Source organism: Sus scrofa, chromosome 12, assembly GCF_000003025.6.
Source record: "Sus scrofa isolate TJ Tabasco breed Duroc chromosome 12, Sscrofa11.1, whole genome shotgun sequence".
In the NCBI taxonomy this organism is placed as follows: domain Eukaryota; kingdom Metazoa; phylum Chordata; class Mammalia; order Artiodactyla; family Suidae; genus Sus; species Sus scrofa.
The window spans coordinates 11194057-11217562 of NC_010454.4; the positions used below are offsets into that span (position 1 = coordinate 11194057).

Sequence of the window (23506 nt, forward strand, 5' to 3'; positions counted from 1 at the left end):
AGCTGCATCTGCGACCTACACCACAGCTCACAAAATCCTTAACCCACTGAGTGAGGCCAGGGATGGAACCCACAACCTCGTGATTCCTAGTTGGGTTTGGTCGACCTTTAAGTATGGAAGCCCTGTGATCCTAAACTGGGGATGCTTTCACCCTCAAGGAATTTTCTTTTTCTTTTTTCTTCTTTTCTTTTTATGGCCGTACCCATGGCATATGGAAGTTCCCAGGCTAGGCGTCAAACTGGAACTATAGCTGCCGGCCTAATACCACAGTCACAGCAACACCAGATCCAAGCCACATCTGCGCAACTTGCGGCAACACCGGATCCTTAGCCGACTGAATGAGGCCAGGGATTGAAGCTGCATCCTCATGGGTTCTAGTCAGATTCCTAATCCACTGAGCCACACGGGAACTCCAAGGAATTTTCAGTTACTTTTGTGAGAAATGCAGTGTAGAACCCACCTACAATTGCATAAACCATCACCGAGTATTGTGCCTTAACATGGGATTTGCAAGAAACACCCATAAAGAAGGTTTCATTTTATTCCTCTGATGGTATTTGTGGGGAAAGACTTTAAGGAGGGCCTAAGTCTTAGCCTCCTGATCCCTGGGCTGGAGTCGGGGTTTGTTTCCAGATCACTCAGAGTTAGTGTCTATTTAGTTGTCCAAGTCAGGTGTCAAGCTTTGTTTTTGCCCTTCCTTGAAGAATTCTCTCATTTCTTTTCTAGGACTAGCAGTGCCTTTAAAGGACATATGTTAACATCCCCAAATTAATTTTATGGTGTAAGGTTTTGGGGGTGTCCATTCCTCCATACTTCCACATGCAGAAGTCCATACCTTTTAACACTGCAGTTTTATTAAAGAGCGAATATGGAGTCTAGTTTCTAGCACATGGAAGAGTAAATGTAGAACGGGGGAGGAGAAACAGGAACGGTTTCACTACTTCCTAAAAGGAAGTAGTGTTGCCGTTATTGCTTGCCCGAAGGAAGTGTTACTGGAAGGGTTCCTTTTATTTTTCTGATGGTTTAGACAAGGTAGATGAGATAATTGTATAGTAAGACAATTTGAAAAAAGGGGATAGAAGGAAGGAAATGGTGTGGCCAAAGAGACGTGCTTTCATTGCATTGTCAGATTTCGAAAGTTTACCTGCAGGTTGCTACCAGACTAAAGATGTATTGCCACGTGTTTTGCTAAAGCAATACCTTTAATAATCACAAACGGTATGTCTGGGAAATCTTTGAGGAAAATCTGATCCAGGTCATAAAATAAACTGATGAGGGAGTTCCTGTGGTGGCGCAGTGGTTAACCAATCTGACTGGGAACCATGAGGTTGCAGGTTCGATCCCTGCCCTTGCTCAGTGGGTTAAGGATCTGGCCGTGAGCTGTGGTGAGCTGCCATGAGCTGTGGTGTAGGTCGCAGACTCGGCTTGGATCCTGCGCTGCTGTGGCTCTGGTGTAGGCCAGTGGCTATAGCTGCGATTCGACCCCTAGCCTGGGAACCTCCATATGCCGTGGCAGCGGCCCAAGAAAAGGCAAAAAGACAAAAAAAACAAAAAAACAAAAAACTGATGAATTTCACTTCAGATTATTTCAGTTTATATTGCTTTTTCCATGAGAAAATGTCTCTCATGCTTGTGGAATGAATGCTGTTCATATGCTTTTACAATTCTGTAGTCAGTTGCACAGGTGTATAAGTTCTTGCTCCCCAACACATTATACGTTGACTCACTGACCTGATGCGTGGATGGTGGACTCATACAGTATCTTCTTATAAAACCGTATAGAGGTTAAGCGTTGAGGCTCTGGAGTCAGAGAGCCCCAGGTTTGGATTCTAGTCTGGCACCGAATAGCTGTGAAACATCAGGGAAGTTACTTCAGGTTTCTGAGGCTCAGTTATCTGAGGCTCAGAAAATATGTATAGTAGCAATGGTGCTGTATGAGAGTTAAGATTGAGTTTTGAAAGCACATTAACTAGCTTGTGCTGGCAAATTGCTCATCAAAGTACCTGGTAATAGTGTATCTTCAGTAGGTGCTTAATGAAAGTTTCTATTTTTCTCTTCTTTTCTTTGTGTTGTTATTCCTGTAACTACAATGCCATTTAATAGGATGTTAATTGCATTCTGATGCTGAAAGCATATGAAGATGTATGTTTGCAAAGTAAATAATGTTATATTCCCTTCTTTTATTGTTGCTGTCTGTCCATACCAGGCAGGGAAAAATCTTTTAAGTGTTTATGTCAGACCTTATTGTAATCCTGTATTTCAGCTGTATTGATAGTTTGATGTTTCCTAAAGAGGAAGTCCTCGCAATAGTGTTGTGTATACGGTGAAAATTGAAAATAGGAATATCTTTCCAGGAAAATAGATTACGCATAGAAGGTAGCTTAAAATGGTAAATATGATTGAGCGCATTATTTCTCTGGACTTTTTTCTTCTAGATCTCAGTATTTGTACTCATCATCCTGGCGTTAACTCATGCTGAAACTATCGCTATAATTATTTGCATAATTTTAATACCTTCGTACACTTCAATTTTGTTACACATTTGATAGAGGTAAGCAGTATTACCCGCTGTGTTATTGCTCTTGACCATGTAGCCTAATGCAAAGTCTTTGCCCAGTGTTGGAACAGGTGCATTTTATAAGATTTAGAAATTATTCAATTGCTAGTAAGTTCTGAAAATAAGACTTAAACATTGTATAAAGTTGAAAGTTGTCACATTAACTGAGCCCATACCCAGAGGGAAAATAGGTAAATCCATTTACAAATGCAGCAGGAAGCCCAACCTTGGTTTATGAATTCTGAGAGAGGTTCTCGAGAAAGAACGATAATTTTCCCACTGTTATAAAACACTTTCTTCTTACCACGAAATACAAGTTTCCCATTTCAGTTTTGATAACTATCTAAGATTATTATTGTGCTCACGTCTGCCTTTTTCTAAAACGTAAGACCGCATGGAAGATGGGACGTGCTGTGCTCTTTGACTTCATGCCGGGAGTGTCAGGTAGCTGCTTTCGGAGGGAAGGCAAGCTTGACGCTCTGAAGCACCTCTGGGAGAATCCCAGCATGCTGAGAATTTGGGGGAAGTGTTGCCAAAGCTTGCCTACTTCTATACTTTTCTATACTTTCTATACTTCTATACTTCTATACTTTTCTATACTACTTTTCTATACTTAGTCACTCCCGCAAAAAAGGAACTTATAGATCCCTACTACACAGAACCAGAAACCAGAAAGTGCTGGAGAGTTTCACTAAGGAAGGGTGTCAGCTCACAACAGACTTGGTATCGGAGGAAAAGTCTTGTCCCAATTCCTGGAACATTACCTCATGTCCCATGAACATCAAGTACAATGTAGGCATATTTAATGTGAAAATTTGACATCCATAAAGCAGAGAACATTCGTATAACCCTTGTTTTTCTTCAACAGTTGTCCTTTACGTATAAGGGAAGATCTGAAAGTCAGAACGATGAAAGAATTGTTATCGATGAAATCGTTATCCCAACAATATTAATAGTAAGAAGATCTTTCTACTTGAATATATAGAGCATAGGATTTATAACCATGTAATATACCTGATCTAATATGCATATAATAAGTACAGGAAATTTAAATATTCCCCAAATACCATCTCTTACTGGGTTCTACAATCGAATGTAATGGTAGTAAAACCTAAAGGTATTGTTTTATATAGAGTAATTGACAGTATAACATATAGCAGAATTTCTAAAGAATGAGTGGTATTATTCTTGCTATTACTGTACGTTACTGAAACAGTCATTTCCCCATTGAGCAGTCTAGGCATCCTCGTTGAATGTTATTTGACCAAATATGTGAGGGGAAGTCTGGCCAAATCTTTATTTTTGCATTCTAGTCAATTGGCCTTTTGTCAGATACAAGTTTTATATCTGATGTATTTCCTTATTCTCACTCTCCGTCTCTGTCTCTCTCTGTCTCTCTGTCTCTGTCTCTCTCTCTCTCAAACACACACACACACACACACACACACACACACACACACACACGCAGTATGATGATGGCCACCTTAAGTCAGTCTGGGACAATACAATCAGGGAGTGTTTTCTTTTCACCTTTAATGTTAAAGGATAGTTTTGCTGGATATAGATTCCTGGATAATTTTTTTCCAACTCTTTGAAAGCCCTTTGAATATGACATTCCACTTTCTTCTGGCCTCCATTGTTTCTGAAAAGACGTTAACCATTAATTGTGCTGATGCTCATCTCCATGTAATGAGTCCTTTATTGCTCTGTTTTTAAAAAGATAAGTTTTAGAACTGTTTCAGATTCACAGCAAAATTGAGCAGAAAGTACTGCTGTCTCCACACATGCAGAGCCTCCCACACTATCACCATCCACCATTGGTGGTTTTTACAACTGATGAACCTACATAGATGTGTCATTATCATAGTTAACATTTAGAATTCACTTTTGGTGTTGTACAGTCTATTGTTTTTTTTATTTGTTTGTTTGTTTGTCTTTTTGCCATTTCTTGGGCCGCTCCCCCAACATATTGAGGTTCCCAGGCTAGGAGTCGAATTGGAGCTGTAGCTGCTGTTCTACGCCAGAGCCACAGCAATGCGGCATCCAAGCCTCGTCTGTGACCTACATCACAGCTCAGGGCAACACCGGATCCTTAACCTACTGAGCAAGGCCAGGGATCGAACCTGCAACCCCATGATTCCTAGTCGGATTCATTAACCGCTGCGCAATGAGGGGAGCTCCTATTGGTTTTAATTGAAGAAGAATTGACTTAAAATTTAATATTAGTTTTGGGTATATAACATGGTGATATGATATTTTCAAACATTATGAAATGATCACCATGGTAAGTCTAGTTAACATCTGTTACTATTCAGAGGTACTGTGTTTATTATTATTGCCCACGTTCCCTTTGCTGTAAATGATATCCCATGACCTGTTTATTTAATAAATAACAAAGAAAGTGTGTACCTCTTAATCCCCCTCACCTATTCACTCATCCCCTGATCTGCCTCCCCTCTGGCAGCAGTTTGTTTTCAGTATCTGTAAGTTTTATTTCTGGTATGTTTACTCATTTGTTTCAGTATTTGTTAGTTTATTTTTAGGCCTGCAGGTGCAGCACATGGAAGTCCCCAGGCTGGGGATCAAATCAGAGCTGCCCTGCCAACCTGCACCACAGCCACAGCAACACCAGATCCGAGCCATGTCTGTGATCTACACCACAGGTCTCAGCAATGCCGGATCCTTAACCCACTGAGTGGGGCCAGACATCAAATCTGCATCTTCATGGATACCAGTTGGGTTTCTGCTGAGCAGGAACTCCTATTGCAGTTTTTAGATACCATATTGAAATGAAATCTTATGATGTCTTTTTCTGTCTAATCTTATTAGCATTATACTTTTTATGTCCATCCATGTTGTTTCAAATGGCAAGGTCTCATTCCTTTTTATGGCTGAGGAATATTCTGTTGTATCGTATACCACATCTATTTTATCCAACCATCCGTGGGCACTTAGATTGTTTCCATATCTTGGTTATTATAAATAATGTTGTAATGAACATAGGGATGGATATATCTTTGTGAACTAGTGCTTTTGTCTTCTTTGGAAAAATAGTTGGTATTTTTCTTGTTTCTTGAGGAAGGCCTGTATCACTGTGAACTTCCCTCTTAGAAGTACTTTTGTTGCATTCCATAGATTTTGTAAAGTGTTCTGTTTACTTTCATTTATCTTGAGGTTTTTTCTGATTTCCTTTTTGATTTTATCATTGACCCATTTGTTCAGTAGAATGTTGTTTGGTTTTCACATATTGGTTATTTTCCTGTTTTTTTGTAGTTGATTTGTAGTTTCATCCTGTTGTGATCAGAAAACAAGTTTGATAGAAGCTCTGTCCTCTTAAGTTTGCTGAGACTTGTTTTGTGGTCTCTTGTGCAATCTAGCCTAGAGAAAATTCCACATATTCTTGAAAAGAATGTGTGGTGTGCTTTTTTGGGATGTAGTGTTCTATAGATATCAGTGGGATTCAGCAGATTCGTTGTGTCATTTAGGACCTCCGCTGCCATATTGATTTTATGTCTGGATGATCTGTTCATTGAGGTCAATGGGTGTTAAAGTCTTCCACTATTATTGCATTATTGTCAGTTTCTCCCTTTGTGTATGTTAGTATTTGTTTTATATATTTAGGTGTTCCTATATTGCGAGTGTATATGTTAACAAGTGTAATATCCTCTTCATCTGCTGATCCCTTTATCAGTATATAATGCCCTTCTTTGTCTTCTTTATGGTCTTTGTTTTCTAGTCTATTTTGTCTGATATAAGTATTGCTACCCTCCTTTCCTGTTATTACCATTTGCTTGAAGTATCTTTTTTCCAACCTCTGACTTTCAGTATGTGTGTGTCTTTCACCCTGAGGTGAGTATTCTGTAGGCAGTTTAGTACAGATTCTTGTTTGTTTTTAATACAGTGAGACCCTCTGTGTCTTCTGATCCTAGCATTTAGTTCACTGATATTTAAAGTAATTATTCATAAATATGAACTTATTGATATTTAAATGATCAAATCTTCTATAACAGAGGCATATATTGCTCACAGAGTTTGAGTCCCACGATGATGCTAATTCTAATTATTTTTCTTTGCCTTTAGCCATACCTTCATAGCATCGTTTTCCTTTTTTTTTTTTTTTTTTTTTTTTTTTTGTCTTTTTGCTATTTCTTGGGCCGCTTTCACAGCATATGGAGGTTCCCTGGCTAGGGGTCCAATCGGAGCTGCAGCCACCGGCCCACGCCAGAGCCACAGCAACGCGGGATCCAAGCCGTGTCTGCAACCTACACCACAGCTCACGGCAACGCCGGATCCTTAACCCACTGAGCAAGGGCAGGGACCGAACCCGCAACCTCATGGTTCCTAGTTGGATTCGTTAACCGCTGCGCCACAAAGGGAACTCCTTTTTTTTTTTTTTTTTTTTCCTTTTTGTTATAAGGTGTCTGGAAATGAAGTATGGCAGAGAAACAATGAGGAAAGATCCAGTTTTCAGGTTCGTCAAACCTCAACATCTGACTATAAAAATATTTAGTGTTTATGGCAGTACATTTTATATCCGTTTATTAGGATGGATATCCTGTTCAGCTCTCTGCTAGGCCCACTGACAGTGTTATGCTGAAAAAAGGAAAATCAAGATTAGATTGGGAGTTCACGTTGTGGCGCAGCAGAAATGAATCAGACTAGTATCCTAGAATCAGACTAGGATGTGGGTTGGATCCCTGGCCTTGATCAGTGGGTCAGGGATCCGGCATTGCCATGAGCTGTGGTGTAGGTCACAGACGTGGCTTGGGTCCATGTTGCTATATGGCTGTGGCATAGGCCAGCAGCTGTAGCTCCAATTTGACCCCTAGCCTGGGAACTTCCATATGATGTGGGTGTAGCCTCAAAAAGAAAAAAAAAAAAAAATTAGTTTGAATTCAGTGGTACATAGTTTCTATGTCATGAGTCTTACTGATTTTAGGCAAGTTGAGTATTTATCTTGTGCATCTGTTTATGCAGTGGTTAAGCATCAAAGCTGGGTTTTTTTGTTTTTTGTTTTTTTTTTTTGTCTGCTTATAGCAAGTATAGGTCTCTGAGTAGAAGCCACAATAATGAAGACTTAGTCATTGCAAAATGTTTTGAAAAGGCAAGAGAAGCCAGTTATGGTGATCACTTATGATGTAATGTGATGATGACCTGGATGCCAACAGACTAAAAAGACTGATAAGTCTGTATTTCAGAGAATTTGGAAAGCGAGTTGACAGATGAGATAAAAGGTTTTCATTGTTTTTTTTTTTTTTTCTTAGGGCCGCACCCATGGCATATGGCAGTTCCTGGGCAGGGGTCAAATCAAAGCTGCAGCTGCTAGCCTATACTCCAGCCGCAGCAACACAAGATCCAAGCAACATCTGCGACCTACACCGCAGCTCATGGCAATGCCAGATCCTTAACCCACTGAGTGGGGCCAGGGATTGATCCCTCATCCTCTTGGATACTAGTTGCGTTCATTACCGCTGAGCCACAAAGGAGTTCCCAGATGGGATAAAAGGTTTTAAAGAGAAGAAATGGAGAGTATTTCATGGGACTTGACTACTCAAAGAGGTTGTTACCATCAAGGGGAAACTTACAGGTAATCAATGAATCATCTATGGTCTCTTAAAGCAAAGAATAATTTAATAATCGAGGCTACATTCTTTCGGTAGTTACTGTACCGTTAGAATTTAATATTTTTTTTTAGAATTTAATTTTAATGTAATTTTATTTCCTCTTTAGAATCTCTCCAAGAAGACGGGAAAATCATCCGAATCCGGAAGAGCCAGAAGACGAAGATGAAGATGTTCAAGTTGAAAGAACCAGAACAGCCAGTGCACTCACTCCCTCAAACTTGGATGAGGTTGAAAACGAGGGACCAAACCCCGGATAAAACACAGAGATAGCAGCTTACCCTGCAGAGTGCATCAACTGTTGGTTTTCAGTGTAAAACTTTGCTTTCATTTAGATCATATTAGTCATTATCTTTTGAAGTGTTTACCCTGCCATCACCCTATTTTCTCTTCTATTTTATCTTGTCTTCATTGTCATCAGTGCAGTTCAAGAGCTCTGATATTTTTGTCAACTTTAACACAAGCCCACATTTTTTCAGGAATTTTAATCTCATTTTACGATACTTTTTTTTTTTTTTTTTTTGTCTTTTTGCTATTTCTTTGGGCCGCTCCCGCGGCACATGGAGGTTCCCAGGCTAGGGGTCCAATCGGAGCTGCAGCCCCCGGCCTACGCCAGAGCCACAGCAACGCGGTATCCGAGCCGCGTCTGCAACCTACACCGAGCAAGGGCAGGGACCGAACCCGCAACCTCATGGTTCCTAGTCGGATTCGCTAACCACTGCGCCACGACGGGAACTCCTTGCGATACATTTTAACTGTAATGTCAGTAACTGTAGATAGCATGTGAAAAAGAGCCGAGTGAGTTTACAGTGTATGCATATCAATAAGAAACGGAATAGAAATGCAAAAGACCAGGCTAACATAACACAAAGGGCATATATTTGGGTGGGAATCCATTTTATAATAAGTTGAGAAATTAGTCTTCATTCATGAACATACATTTGAGCATTTTATTTGTGAAAAGAGGCCGACCTACCATTGGCACAGTATCTGGTTAAACTCACAGCCTAGGAAAAGAGAGGCCAAACGTGACTGCGTGAAGTACCCGATTTGAACAGGAAAATCATGCTTTCTCATGTTTTTCAGAAACCAGTAATAATGGCCAGCTGCTTACACAAGGAATATAAAGAGAAAAAGTAAAGTTGCTTTCAACAAGAAAGAAGAAAATTGCCATTCAAAATGTTTCTTTCTGTGTGAACAAAGGTTTGGCGAATGTTTCCTCTATTAGAATGCAGCTTATTCTTTAGGTTTAAGACTACGAAGGGAGTAATGTTCCACTTCGGAGTCTGTTCATATATCTTGGTTAACGTAATTATAAAAATACTTGACACGTCAGCAGAAAAACTTTTTTTTTTTTTTTTTTTTTGTCTTTTTGCCATTTCTTGGGCCGCTCCCATGGCATATGGAGGTTCCCAGGCTAGGGGTCGAATCGGAGCTGCAGCCCCCGGCCTACACCAGAGCCACAGCAACGCGGGATACGAGCCGCGTCTGCAACCTACACCACAGCTCACGGCAACGCCGGATCGTTAACCCACTGAGCGAGGCCAGGGATCAAACCCACAACCTCATGGTTCCTAGTCGGATTCGTTAACCACTGAGCCACGATGGGAACTCCAGAAAAACATTTTTACTTCAAAATCCTGTCTCAAATCAAATGGCAAAGCAGCCAATCTTGGATTAGGAAAAACACATCCTTCTCATGTAAATCCAGGGTCTTTCCATTAACGCCGTAATGTAGAAAATTACCAACGTGCTATTCAAAAGTGTCATTTTATTTCAATACCTTACTGAGTTAAGCAATTTTAGGTTATTGATCTCTCAAGTATGCAAATTGGAGTTCCCATCCTGGCGCAGCAGAAACAAATCCAAGTAGGAACGAGGTTTCAGGTTCAATCCCTGGCTTCGCTTAGTGTGGGGTAAGAATCCGGTATTGCCGTGGTATAGGTCGCAGATGCAGCTCGGATCTGGCGTTGCTGTGGCTGTGGCGTAGGCCAGCGGCTAGAACTTCCATATGCCATGGGTGCGGCTCTAAAACGCAAAATAAATAAATAAATAAATAAAAGTACACAAGCTGATGGTGAACCTTTTTCCAGGTGGTGTGTTGGGATTGCTGGGCCACCATGGAGCTGGGAAGAGTATTTCTATTAAAATGGTAACTGGAGACACAAAGCCAGCTGCAGGAGTGGTACGTGATATGTGAGGGAGCCAGGCGCACGGCCTGGAGAAAAGGGGCAACATTGTGAGGGATGACTCAGGAGGCTGGAATTAGCCTAACACACACCACTATATGTAAAATAGATAAGCAGCAAAGACTTGCTATATAGCACAGGGAAATCTACTCCGTGCTCTGTAGTAACTTACATAAGAAAAGAACCTGGAGTTCCTGTTGTGGTGCAGAGGGTTAAGAATCTGATATCAGGAGTTTCCATCATGGCTCAGTGGGTTATGAACCCGACTAGTATCCATGAGGATGCAGGTTTGATCCCTTGCCTTGCTTAGTGGGTTAAGGATCCGGTGTTGCTGTGAGCTGTGGTGTAGGTCACAGATGTGGCTATGGTGTAGGCTGGTGGCTGCAGCTCCAATTCAACCCCTAACTTGGGAACCTTCCATCTTGCCACAGGTGCAACCCTAAAAAAGCAAAAAAGCAAAACAAACAGACAAACAAAAAGAATACAACCTCTGTGGCTTTGTTTGCTGCAGAGGAGTGGGTTCCGACCCTGGCCCAGTACAGTAGGGTTAAAAGGATCCGGAGTTGCCACAGCTGTGGTGTAAGTCACAGCTGCAGCTCAGATTCAGTCCCTGGGCCGGGAACATCCGTATGCCACAGGTGTGGCCATAAAATAAAAAAAAATAAAAAAAAAAAGAATCTGAAAAGGAATGGATAAATGTATATGTGTAACTGATTCACTTTGCTGTACGCCTGAAACTTAACACAACATTGAATGTAAGGAAACTATACTTCAAGATAATTAAAAAAATACTAATGGCCTCTTTATATTGTTGCTATCAGTAAATCAAACAGTTAAGAAAAAGAATAGATGGAAGATTTATAAAATATCTCTTGCATGCTCAAAAAATATGGCAGCTTAATGGCCACTTTTGTCTCTTTTAGAAGTAGGAAGAGTGTTGGCATGAAAACCAGGCGTGAATCTGACATGCGTTGTTCTATCTAGGTGGTTCTACATGGCAGTGGAACAGCTCTGAAGCAACAGGAAGGTGGTGTCATGGGGTTTCTGGGGTACTGTCCACAGGAGAACTCGCTGTGGCCCGATCTTACGATGAGAGAACACCTGGAGTTATATGCTGCAGTGAAAGGACTGGGCACAGAGGATGCTGCTCTTAGTGTTTCAAGGTACAGAGAAGCCTCCCTCACGCTTTGTGGCTGGAGGAAGGGAAGAATGTAGGACTTCCTCCTTAAATGTGGAAAGGCGATTATAAAGTGTCCTTAAATTCCATGCAAATAAAATGATTGAAACTCTTGAATAAGAACCAAATCATAAGATTATTTGTGACATTGTTAATGATGCTTAGTGGATTATTTTCAGACTGAAAGTGCTAGCGTCTTGGGGGTCATTTTGCTATACAACAGAAATTGAAGAAACATTGTAAATCGACTGTAATAATAAAAAAGAAAGTGCTAGGATTATCTACATGCCTTAGGTAGGGACGTTCCTTGTGCTTGATGGGAGTGTTTCCTGCAGGTTGGTGGATGCGCTCAAGCTGCAGGACCAGCTGAAGCTCCCCACGAAGGCCTCGTCCGAGGGAATAAAGAGGAAGGTAGGGGCGGGGTTCATGGTTCCTCTTCGTAGGCACAGGTCAGTGCCAGACACGGTTCCTCTGGTTCCAGCTGTGCTTCGCGCTGAGCATCCTGGGAAACCCGTCGCTGGTGCTTCTGGACGAGCCATCCACGGGCATGGACCCCGAGGGGCAGCAGCAGGTGTGGTGAGGGGATGTCATATTGAGTGTCAGAGTCAATGATAGAAGTCTAGTCTCATTTAATTTTACATTTGCTCCATTAACCTCTGAGGCTCACCCACCCTCTGTTATTTAATTCACTGGGACTATATAGTATTCATAAATCCTCAAGCAAGGAAAAATAGACAGTAAGAATCAAATGGACACTCGAAGATGTTATATTGAATTTTCTTTCTCTTATTAGTCTTCCTCCAGCCCTTTTCTTCTTCTATCTTATTTTTCAGTTATTAAAAATCCTACAATGTGGTGTTTCTCTGTACTTCAACTTAAATATATTTTACTATTTCCCAACCTTCAACTTTTCATTCCACGAAGACTGTTCATGTGGAACTAGAATTACATAACACTGGGCAGATTTTCTTCTTTCTCTCCAGAGTAAAGACTTTTTGTTTGTTTGTTTAAGGGCCACACCTGTGGCATATGGGAGTTCCAGGCTTGGGGTCCAGTTGGAGCCATAGCTGCTGGCCTACGCCACAGCCACAGCATCGCCAGATCTGAGCCACATCTGCTACCTACACCACAGCTCACAGCAATACCGGATCCTTAACCTGCTGAGCGAGGCCAGGGATCGAACCCACATCCTCATGGATGCTAGCGGGATTTGTTACCTCTGAGCCACAATGGGAACTCCGTAAGGACTTTTTTTCTTGTAACCTACTCTAAAATTTTCTGTTAGGCTTCATACGTATTCCCATTCATCTATTTTCCCAAACTGTTTTTGAGAATTAATGCAAACAAACCATTACCTTATCTTTAGGCAGGCAATTCAGGCCGCTGTTAAGTACACGGAGAGGGGCGCCCTCCTGACCACGCATTACATGGCGGAGGCCGAGGCCGTGTGTGACCACGTGGCCATCGTGGCGTCCGGAAGGCTGAGGTGGGTGCCCGTCCAGAGCCAGTACTTGAGCCCCACGTTCTTGGACAGAGAATTGCTGTTCACCACGAACTGCTGATGCCCTTCACCCCTTGAGGAAGAAATTAAGGGACGTGTGTTTTTCCTCTTTCCTGAACTAGGTGCATTGGTCCCATTCAACATCTGAAAAGCAAGTTTGGTAAAGACTGTCTACTGGAAGTGAAGGTGAAGGAACTCATTCAGGGGAGCCTCTCCACACAGAGATCCTGAAACTCTTCCCCCAGGCTGCTCGGCAGGGAAGGTAAAAGACATTTCTGGCTGGGGGGACAGGTACGAAGACTTTCCAGTACGTGTCACGTAGTCTTAGACGGGTCGGGACAGGAAGAGAAAGCCTCAGCTGCTTGTTTATGACAAAAGAAGTTGTTTGGGGTTCTCTGGGAAGAGAAGAAATAGAGCCTTGAAAAGTTATTTTCAGTGAGTGTTTCATACTGAGAAAAGGTAGACGGAGTGTGTGTATGTGTCAATGATGGGAAACTAAGAGCTTAGAGAAAAAGGACAAATTTAGCCGTCAATTTAATGGTTTTGAAAAGAGACGATGAAAATTCCTTATGAAGCTATAGCATTTTCCCAAATATAAATTTGCATCAAGAGCTCAAACAGACTTCCATGCTTCAGCGAGATTGACTCTGTCCTAAGTTAAATTGATTATAAATCATGGTTTGATTATCTTTGTTTTTTTTTTTCCTCTGTAGGGCTGCACCCATGGCATATGGAAGTCCCCAGGCTAAGCAAGGGTCCAAGTGGAGCTACAGCTGCTCGCCTTCGCCACAGCCACAGCAATGTGGGATCCAAGCCATGTCTGTGACCTACACCACAGCTCACGGCAGTGCTGGATCCCCAAACTACTGCGTGAGGCCAGGGATTGAACCCACATCCTCATGGATACTAGTTGGATTTGTTTCAGCTGCACCATAATGGGAGCTCCTATCTTTGATTATTGATTATAAATCACTATGGTTTTTTTCCAAAGTTGTATGAGGTCAGTGATGAGTTACAAGCAAGAATAGTCAAACCCAGGTGAATTGCAAAATGAGGTTGAATTTAATTGAAAACTGTACAAAGTTTTCTTATATCCTGCTTCTTATTTTAAAATTTTAAAGAATTTTAAAATGAGAAGTGTGATATATATATATTTAGGGCCTTACCTCATATGGAAGTTCCTGGGCTAGAGGTCGAATTGGAGCTGCAGCTGCCGGCCTACACCACAGCCACAGCAGTGCGGGATCCGAGCCGTGTCTGTGGCCTACACCACAGTTTGCGTCAAAGCTGGATCCTTAACCCACTGATTGAGGCACATCCTTGTGGATAGTAGTTGTAACCCACTGAGCCACAATGGGAACTCCTAAAAATAGTATTTATTGAGCACCTACCATGTGCTAGAGACTATGTATAGAGTCGTCAATAAGTAGAGAAGGTTCTTGTGGGGCTTGCAGTCTTTTGAGGCAAGGAAGTTAAGCAAATGAAGATGCAATTGAATGAGGACATGACATTGAAGTAGGACTTGAGGCCGAGTGGGGTTTGACCAGTTGAAGAATGAGGATAAGAGTCACTCTTTTGAGAAAACGTGTGTAAATAGCTTAAGTCAGGAATGAAAAGAATGGGGAAAAAGTTCATGTGGTTGATGTTTAAAGGGCTGCCCACGTGGAGGTGCCAGTATACAAAGACGTAGGTTTATGGCTCAGAAGGAAAGAGAAAGGTTATCGAGAGACCTGGTTTGTCAATAACCAAAGCAGGGCGTTGTTACGTATAGACATAGACCATTCAGCCAGGAGAATGGATGAGGTCCAAAAGAGAGATGGAAAGAGCAGAGGATCCAGGATGGACTCGGAATTCTCTGTATTGAGAGGGGATTGAGGAATAATCAATCCAGTGGGGAAAACTGCCACCACCACAGCGACAGCCGTAACGACAAACACTCCAGTGTGTGAAGCCTGTCTGGAGCAGCCCTGTCCAAGGGAATTTCTGAGGATGGAAGTGTCCTATGTGTGTCTGTCCAGTGTGGCAGCCGATACCCGCATGTGGCTACTGAGCACTTCACATTTTAAATTTTATTTTTAGCTAATTCAAATTTAAGTAGCCACGTGTAGCTAGTAGCTAACATAATAAACAGAGCCAGTCTAGAGAGTTGGAAGAAAAATCATACAATGTGGTTGTGTCAGAAGCTTGGGGTGGGGGGAGGTGGAGAGGGAGGGGGAGAGAATTTTAAGGAGGATATGTACGATTTTACAATTTTATTTAATGCATTTGAGGAGTCTAAAAAACAATGTGTAAAGACTGTTCACTGGATTGTGCAACACAGAAGTCCTGAAGGAATTTATTTGGGGAGGCTAGAAGTCGGAAGAATTTTTTTTAAATAGAAGAGAGTTCAACAGATTTTAATTCTTTAAAGAGAGATTGAGAATTAAATGCAGAGAAGAACATTCAATAAAAAGGTTCCAGGGAGCAGTGAAAGATTGGCTTTTGAGAGTAAGAAATATACCAGGAAAGAAAGATACTGTAGGCTGAGTCTGAAAGATTATCAGAGCTAGTTTTTTGAAGTATTACACTTGTATAATACATATATAATGTATATATAACATACATACAATATGCATATTTACTATGCACGTAACACATATGAAATAATATTTTTATTTTTAAAATTTATTTTTTATTAAGGTGTAGTTGATTTACAGAGTCGTGTCCATTTCTGCTGTACAGCGTAGTGACCCAGTCGTACGTGTACATACATTCCTTTTCTTACACTGTCTCCCACCGTCTTTCACCCCAAGAGGTTGGAGCAGCTCCCCGTGCTGCATAGTAGCACTCCACTGCTTTGCCGTTTTCAATGTAATAGTTTGCTTCTCCCAACTCCAAACTCCTCTTCTATCTCACTTCCTTCTGTCAGAGCTCTTTTTAAGAATTTGTTTTGAGTATTACCTTAGGGGCAGCCAGATTTTTGTTCTTATCAGATTTTTATGACTAAAGGTAATTTTTTGGGCTCAGATTCATGCTTTATCAAATTAAACTGTTTACCTTTTTATTTAAGAAAACTTTGAAAAATTCTCTGGTTATTTCAGCTATCGTTTCCTACTATAACATTGAAGCACAGTAACTCATTCTTTCTTCCTCCCAGATCTTCCTCTGCGATGGCATATAAATTACCTGCGGAAAATGTTCGTCCTCTTTCTCAGGCCTTTTCCAAATTAGAGGCAGGTAAGTTTAGACATATCTAAGACTTTACGTACCATGCGTATTTTCACATGAAATACCTATTTCAACTTTAAGTAGAAAGATTATATAATCAGTCAAATTTGGAAAATTTCTACTGGAATAGTCTTAAAGTCCTGAAGGAATGAATTGGTGACCCTAGACTTGGGTTTACTCTGCCTGATTCTCCCTCTGCTAACAAGTACATCCAATTGCAAGTAAGTCAGAAAATCCTGTCCTCGTTCCATTGCATGTTATGGAGGATAATGATCAGCATGAGATCCCAAAGAACACCCAGCTGAGCTTCTAGCATCTCCATTTTTATGAAGATCAGAGGCACAGGAGCAAGAATGCGGAGCCAGCGATTGAATCCAACTGTTGATATTCTTTTATGCCATTGATCCATTTGTTTATATTAGTGCCATGGTTACTTTGAAAAATGCATAGGGATGAGATGTGACAAGTCATGATCAGAGAGGGGTTCTGAACCAGTTCCAGAGACACTGACTAGAACTCACATTGGGTGTTTAAGAGGCCTCGACAAGAAACGTGGCAGTCATTAAGAGGGGATCGGCATGGTGTGTGCTCCATAGATTTGTAAATATAGACTAAAGCAATACTCAGCTGTTGATTTGGAGTCCAGAATATACATGCAAAGAATCTAAAGGTGAAACACTGAAATAGAACAGAAGGAACTCTTTAAAGGGAAAGTTTAATGCATTGCTATCTTTTGATTAGCAATATTGGTGCTCTAATTTATCCTTCAGGAAAATTTAAATACTTGGCCCATATCATAAAGTTTCTCATAGATTTAAGTTGCTATTTATATTTCATACTTTGAAAATGCTTTTGGTAGTATCCATGAGGACACAGATTTGATCTCTGGCCTCATTCAGCGGGTTAAGGATCTTGCATTGTGGTAAGCTGTTGTGTAGGTTGCAGACACGGCTCGGATCCTGGTTTGCTGTGGCTGTGGTGTAGGCTGGCAGCTATAGCTCCAATTTGACCCCTAGCCTGGGAACCTCCATATACCGCAGATGTAGCCCTAAGAAGACACACACACACACACACACACACACACACACAAAAGAACAGGGAAAAAAAAAAGAAAGGAGGGAAGAAGGGAAGGAAGGAAGGAAGGAGAAAAGGAAGAAAGAAAGAAAATGCTTTGGTGAAACATTTCTAAGCCACTCATGTCAGTCCCTTTAAGTGCAGTGAAACAGACCTTCGACCTGGAAGAATATAGCCTCTCTCAGGCTACCTTGGAACAGGTGAGTTTTCTTTAAAGCAGTGAACATCATCTGGGTCACCTTTGTGTGTATTTCTGTGTGCATCCATCTTTCAGAAGTGCCCTGAAATTTTCATTTCTTTATTTATTTTCTCTTACTTAGGTGTTCTTAGAACTCCCCAAAGAGCAGGAGTGGGGAAATTTTGATGATGAAGTTGATACAACAGTTAGATGGAAGCTCCTCCCCCAGGAAGAGCCTTAAAGCCCTGAACCTCCTGATATTAGCTGTCCTATCTTACTACGTTATTAGTTTCCATGATTTGAGAAGAATCTTCCATATGATTCCAGTTAGCAAAATGTAGAGTCATTTCAGTAATGATTAAGGATTTAAATAGTTTTGTAAGTTTTAGATTGAAGGGAAGAGGCAAAGACGGAAAGGTGGCCCACAAAATTTACATCACTGGACATCATATCAGTCATGAATATTGGCCTATTTTGTGCTTAATATTAATTCAAAAATTACATAATGTTAGACTAGTTTTTTGTTAGTATCAGGCTGACCACTGAGCACATTTTACAAATAAAACGTTGTAGGCTTTTTAAAACCTAACTATGCATACAGCTTTTTAAAGCATTATTTACTTCAGTACCAACTTAATGCAACATGGATGCTACAGGGACAGTCAAAAGATCTAATAAGACCACAGATGAAATGACACAGTGTAACCTTTAGGAATAATTGTATATTCTGAGTATAAAATAAATGTATGCTAATTTTAGGGTATATAGAAAGTATGTAGATGAAGATAACAGCAGTCTCTAGTAGACACCACAGTAAATATTTTGGTCTACCTGTATTCAGTGTGCTTTTTCAGTACTTTTTCAAAGTTGATCTCATGAGCATAGTTCTCTTTATATTTTTTCACTAACAGTCCGGGAACATTTCCCATGTCCTCCTAACCCCTTTGGGTCCTGTAACGGCTCCGTGGCATTCCTTTGATGTCCCTCACGGTGTTTCCTTTTCCTTTTCACCATAGCTGAGTTTGGGTTACGTGCACTTTGGCCTCATAAATAAAGCTGCAGTGACCTTCTTTTTAGTCGTCTATGTTACAGTCTTAGGGAAGTAGCTCAGATATCAACTCTCGGCTCGCTGCTGTATGAGATTTTTAGTAACTTTGTTCTCTTACCCTTAGAAAAATTCAGTGTCCATCCTAAGCTTCTGAAACGGCCCCCCAGGAACTTTTAATCTCAGACTCCTTCCTGACTCTGACTTCGCTCATGTGCTGAACTCTGTTATCTGCGCTGCTCCGTTCCTTTCCCTCCAGCTTGGCATTGATTTAAAGGTAAGACTTGGCCCCTTACCTTTATGCCTACAAACCATTTCCACAGGTATTAGGGAGAGGGTTTATTTCCTGTTTGTGGTAGATTATCCCATTGGGTCAAAAAGAGGCTCTCGGTGAGAAGTAACACCTTCCACTTCAAAAAGGTAAGTCCTCCTGGCTTGTGAGGATGCTTAAAACGTGTATACAGGTTTGACATGTATTTCAAGCCGAATATTATTTCATACACATGATACGTTTTCTCTTGATTAGTATGTACTCTTGAAGATACAAAGAGCTAAAAGATCTTGTCCTTAGAAGCCCTTGAAATACTGGACAAAGTTATATAATAAGAACATCAGTGGGGAGTTCCTGTTGTGGCTCAGCAGAGACGGATCCGACTAGTATCCGTGTGGATTTAATCCCTGGCCTCGCTCAGTGGGTCGGAGATCTGGCTCAGATCCCAGGGTGCTGTGGCTGGGGTGTAGGCCGGCAGCATGGCTCTGATTGAACCCCTAGTCCATGTGCCAACGGTGTGACCCTAAAAAGCAAAGAAAAAAAAAAATCAGTGAACAGACATGAAAATAAAACACCTGGTGTTTACAGTTAATTCCACATTGATGCACATTGATTTTTTTTTATTTTTTTAGAAAACCCTTTGGCAGTTTCTTTTATTTTTTTAATTTTTTGTGTGTGTCTTAATTATTTCTTTTTTTTAATAATTTTTTTATTTTCCCACTGTACAGCAAGGGGGTCAGGTTATCCTTACATGCATACATTACAATTACATTTTTTCCCCCACCCTTTCTTCTGATGCACATTGATTAGTACAGGTGGGGCAGAGGTGGGGTAGGAGGATATTAGCGGGAAGGTCTGCTTCACAACATGATGGGTTTTCACAATTGGTCGGAAGGAGGCGCTCAGCAAAAGGTAACACCTTCTGCTTTCCACAAATGTCCTCATTCTTGTCAGTCAGGGATTAGCTGTGACCAAGAAAGGTGCAGTTATTTGCAAATGGACCCCGTCAGCTGTCAGATAAAGCACTTTCTCTAACAGATTTCTTTAGCTGCTTTGACTAGGGCATCCTGCACCTTAATCTTTCAGATTTCCTCTTCCTATAAATTAAAATCATCCAGCTCTGCTTGGTTTCATTTCTTACATCCTTCAAATTGTAGCTTTGCAACTTTTGCTGATGGCCACCAAGAAATTGTTGTATGACTGCCAAGAAAACAGTTTTGGAATAGGTGGAACATTCTCAGTGCTTTCAGGTATTCTGTCTTAACTGATTTTAAAATCTTCACATTCTTGATGATTTTGTATTTCACAAATCTCCATTCCTGGTAGTAATTTCTGTGTCCCTGGAGTTTCTCTGGCTACAAGACATAGATTCAGACGTACTAATTCAGGTAAGGAGGGGTTTGTGGTAGCCTTAGATGTACCCAGGACAGGACTGAAAGAGCCTGCCTGAAGGAAGGTCCCTGTGGATTCAGGACAGCCTCAGGAATGTCCCGGAGATTGTGAAACTCCACCAGATTCTTCCACCCATAGAGAGATCAGCAGTCTTGCTATACTTTGTTATCTGTAGTCTTACTTCTTCCACTGGCTGCTCCACCCATTGCTGTGTCATCTCAGCCCACTCCTGCTTGCTTAGCATATTTGTTTACTTCTTGTATTAACTTACTCCATGTCTTCCATTTTTCCTCCTGCCTCATTGCCTTTCTGTGTAAATCCTTTTAGCTTCCTCTATATTTCCCAGTACAATTTCTAGAAAGCCAACATTTGTGATTGGCTTTGCCTCTGTTTGAACCGAGATGTTTACAGCCAAGAACACATTGGCTGGATGTGCTGTGGTCTTGGACCCCTGATACAAATTACCGTCTGCCTTATGTTTAGAACCACCTTGGCCCCATCTTCCTGTGATGCAGCTGTGAAGCTGTTTAGCACCATGCGTATCACATTCAATAAAACCCATGTGGAGTTTAACTCATATATAGAGTTTGTGTCCCTCCTCCCATTGCAAATGCATGAAATTCTGGGAAAAATGAGAAAAAAAACTACTCTAATACTATCACAACAATAAGCTTTGGCTTGTGTTGCAGTGACCCAACATCATATGGAACCTGGATATTAAATCCTAAGTGTGAAACTGAGATTTATATGCCTACATGAGGAGAAGTGGTTTATAGTTGATGAGAAATAAGGACTTAGAACAAGGATTGCTGCATGAAGCCAGCTTCTATGAAAGGCTAGCCAGCCTGGGACAGGGAACATGATATGCAGAACCCACTATTTAGAGCAGCTGTTCCAGACATTGGATGGAGAAAAGAAAAGTTTGAACAATGCTCAGGTGGAGGGGCAAGAATTTATACTCTCCATGTGGTCCAGGAATCCTATTTGAAAAAGTCAGCCTCTGTCTTCAAAAAGACAGATATCAAGTGTTGGTGAAAACAGGGAGAGAAGGGACCCTTGTGCTGTGCTGGTGGGAATGTGAATTGGTGCATCCACCATGAAAAACAGCATGGCGGTTCTTCAAAAAATTAAAACAGAACAATCACATGATACAGCAACCCCACAGAAAAGAAGTGGTAATTATGTGACGTGTTGGAGGTGTTAGCTAACACACATAATCATTTTGCAATATAGAAATGTATCAAATGAACACTTTTTGTACCTTAAACTTACACAATGTTATATGTCAGTTACATCTCAATAAAACTGGGGGGCGGGGGAAGTGAGCCAAAAAGTGACCTGTGGAACACCAAGGAGGATCAGGTCAGGCAGACAAAAACATCTAAGCGAAATGCGGCTTGTTCCAGAAGTGGCAGGAGAACCAACTGACACAGAAGCCACCCTGAAAAGAGAGTTAGAAGCCGCAGTGAGATGGTAGGCTGGCTGGAGGCAGCACTCACAGGCAGTCACTGACTCCCACGTGTTTGTAACATGTAGCACTTGAAGCCAGCAGTGGGAAATGATGCTGATGGGATGACTACAGAAGCAAGTGCCTTGGAAGATCCAGCAGGATGGCTCTGGATTAGATAAAAAAATGCTAATGGTTACAAATAAAATAAATGATCATGTCTTGCCCAGAAATTCTCAGTGTCTCAATCCATGTGACTTTTAAAAATTGTCATAAATACATGTACAACAAAATTTGCTTGAAATAATCTAGACATACATGCGATATGAATAGGAAAAATAATACGAAATATCTAGCATAGGCAAATTCATGGACCTGGAAAGAACATTAAAGGTTACAGTGGGCTGGGGAGGAATGAGTGGGAGTTATTGCTTGATAATTATTGATTTCCTGTTTTGGATAATGGAAAAGTTTTGGAACTATATAGTGATCATGTCTGCACAATATTGGGAATGTTATTAATGTCACTGAATCATGCTTAAAAATGGTTACAATGGCAAATCTAATTCATTTGATTTTTAAAAATGTAATTTAAAAATCATTCTGACATAACACATGATTGCTGTAAAGAAATCACATAGAGTATATTGGTCTAAAATATGAAAATTCTCTTGGCTAGCTAATATCTTTCTATCATATACACACAGGATATTAGCATATCTGTTTTGTAATTGCCTTATTTAACAGCATGCTGTGAATATCACACCCTCCCAGTTGATTAGATACCTGTGACATTGTTTGTAATGCATGTGTATTATTTCAGGGTTTGAATGTACCAAGAATGCTTAGTTGAAAATTGATTGAAAGATACGTAGGTTCTTCCCTCTTAAAAACAATGCTGCAACTAAGAATGTTGCACATAAACCTTTGGTGATTGTCTACTTAGTTATTGGCATACACTCCTAGAACGCCTGGGTCCCAAGTCCTCTATGTGCCTCAGCTTTCTGCACAAGAATCTCCAAAGAGTTTTCCTGCACACTGAAGCCCGTTCCCTGACTTTCCCTGGAAGTCAGCTCCTCTAAAGCGGAAGTCTATCAAGAAAGAAAGGAAGGCATTAGAGACTGCTGGCAATAATGACAAGTCAAGGGCCCATTTCTATAATACCCTTTATCTACTAACATGAAAAAAAAGATGGCAGAAATGTATACAATGGAACTCAGAAATGTCCTAGACTTTTATTATAACCCTCTTTTATTATAACTTTATTGGCATCATCACCAATTTCTGAATGAAAGGAAGAGGCCAGGAGTCCACATACACACACCTCTCTGATGCATGAGCAATGTGATCCGGGAAAAGTGAAGCGGAATTTGAAAGCCCCTATTCTGGTCTCTCTCCTCCGTGGGGGTCAGTTCTGAAAGCAAGGTCAAACCAAGGGAAAGCCTGTTCACTGGGGAGTCCGGAGCAGTTAGTCTGAAGAAGAAAGTATTCGGCTAAATTTCATTCTGTTGGGTCCACCACGTTGTTCTTTTTTTCCCCTCAGAGCCTACTTAAAGATCACATGGAGTGAAAAAAAAAATCCCAGGAAGAATTCTGATACTCAGCTAAAGCCATCCCTAGGCTGTGGTTGCAGTGAAGAGGGTCTCTGTTTTGAGGAATCTTGTATTTACTCAACTTAGAGAGAGAAACGGAGGGAAAGGCAAAGAGAGGCAACCTTCCCAAAAGGGAAAAAAAGGAAAATGTTACTTAAAAATATAACGTTGAAGTTCGTGGCTCAGTGGAAGCAAATCCGACTGGGAACCATGAGGTTGCAGGTTCGATCCCTGGCCCTGCTCAGTGGGTTGTGG

At 41.1% G+C, this 23506-nt stretch overlaps 1 protein-coding gene across 1 annotated transcript in view; it reads left to right on the forward strand.

Moving 5' to 3' along the window:
* Positions 1–18574, forward strand: part of LOC100626206 (ATP-binding cassette sub-family A member 10) — a 47445-nt gene extending 28871 nt beyond the window's left edge. Inside the window, 14 exon segments of the mRNA XM_021068074.1 lie at positions 6975–7028; positions 8288–8408; positions 9265–9325; positions 9328–9381; positions 10272–10363; positions 11352–11530; positions 11880–11955; positions 12026–12120; positions 12911–13030; positions 13168–13247; positions 13250–13307; positions 16182–16261; positions 17471–17526; positions 17647–18574. Of these exon segments, the coding sequence (XP_020923733.1) occupies positions 6975–7028; positions 8288–8408; positions 9265–9325; positions 9328–9381; positions 10272–10363; positions 11352–11530; positions 11880–11955; positions 12026–12120; positions 12911–13030; positions 13168–13247; positions 13250–13307; positions 16182–16261; positions 17471–17526; positions 17647–17745 (1225 nt within the window). The 3' untranslated portion in view covers positions 17746–18574.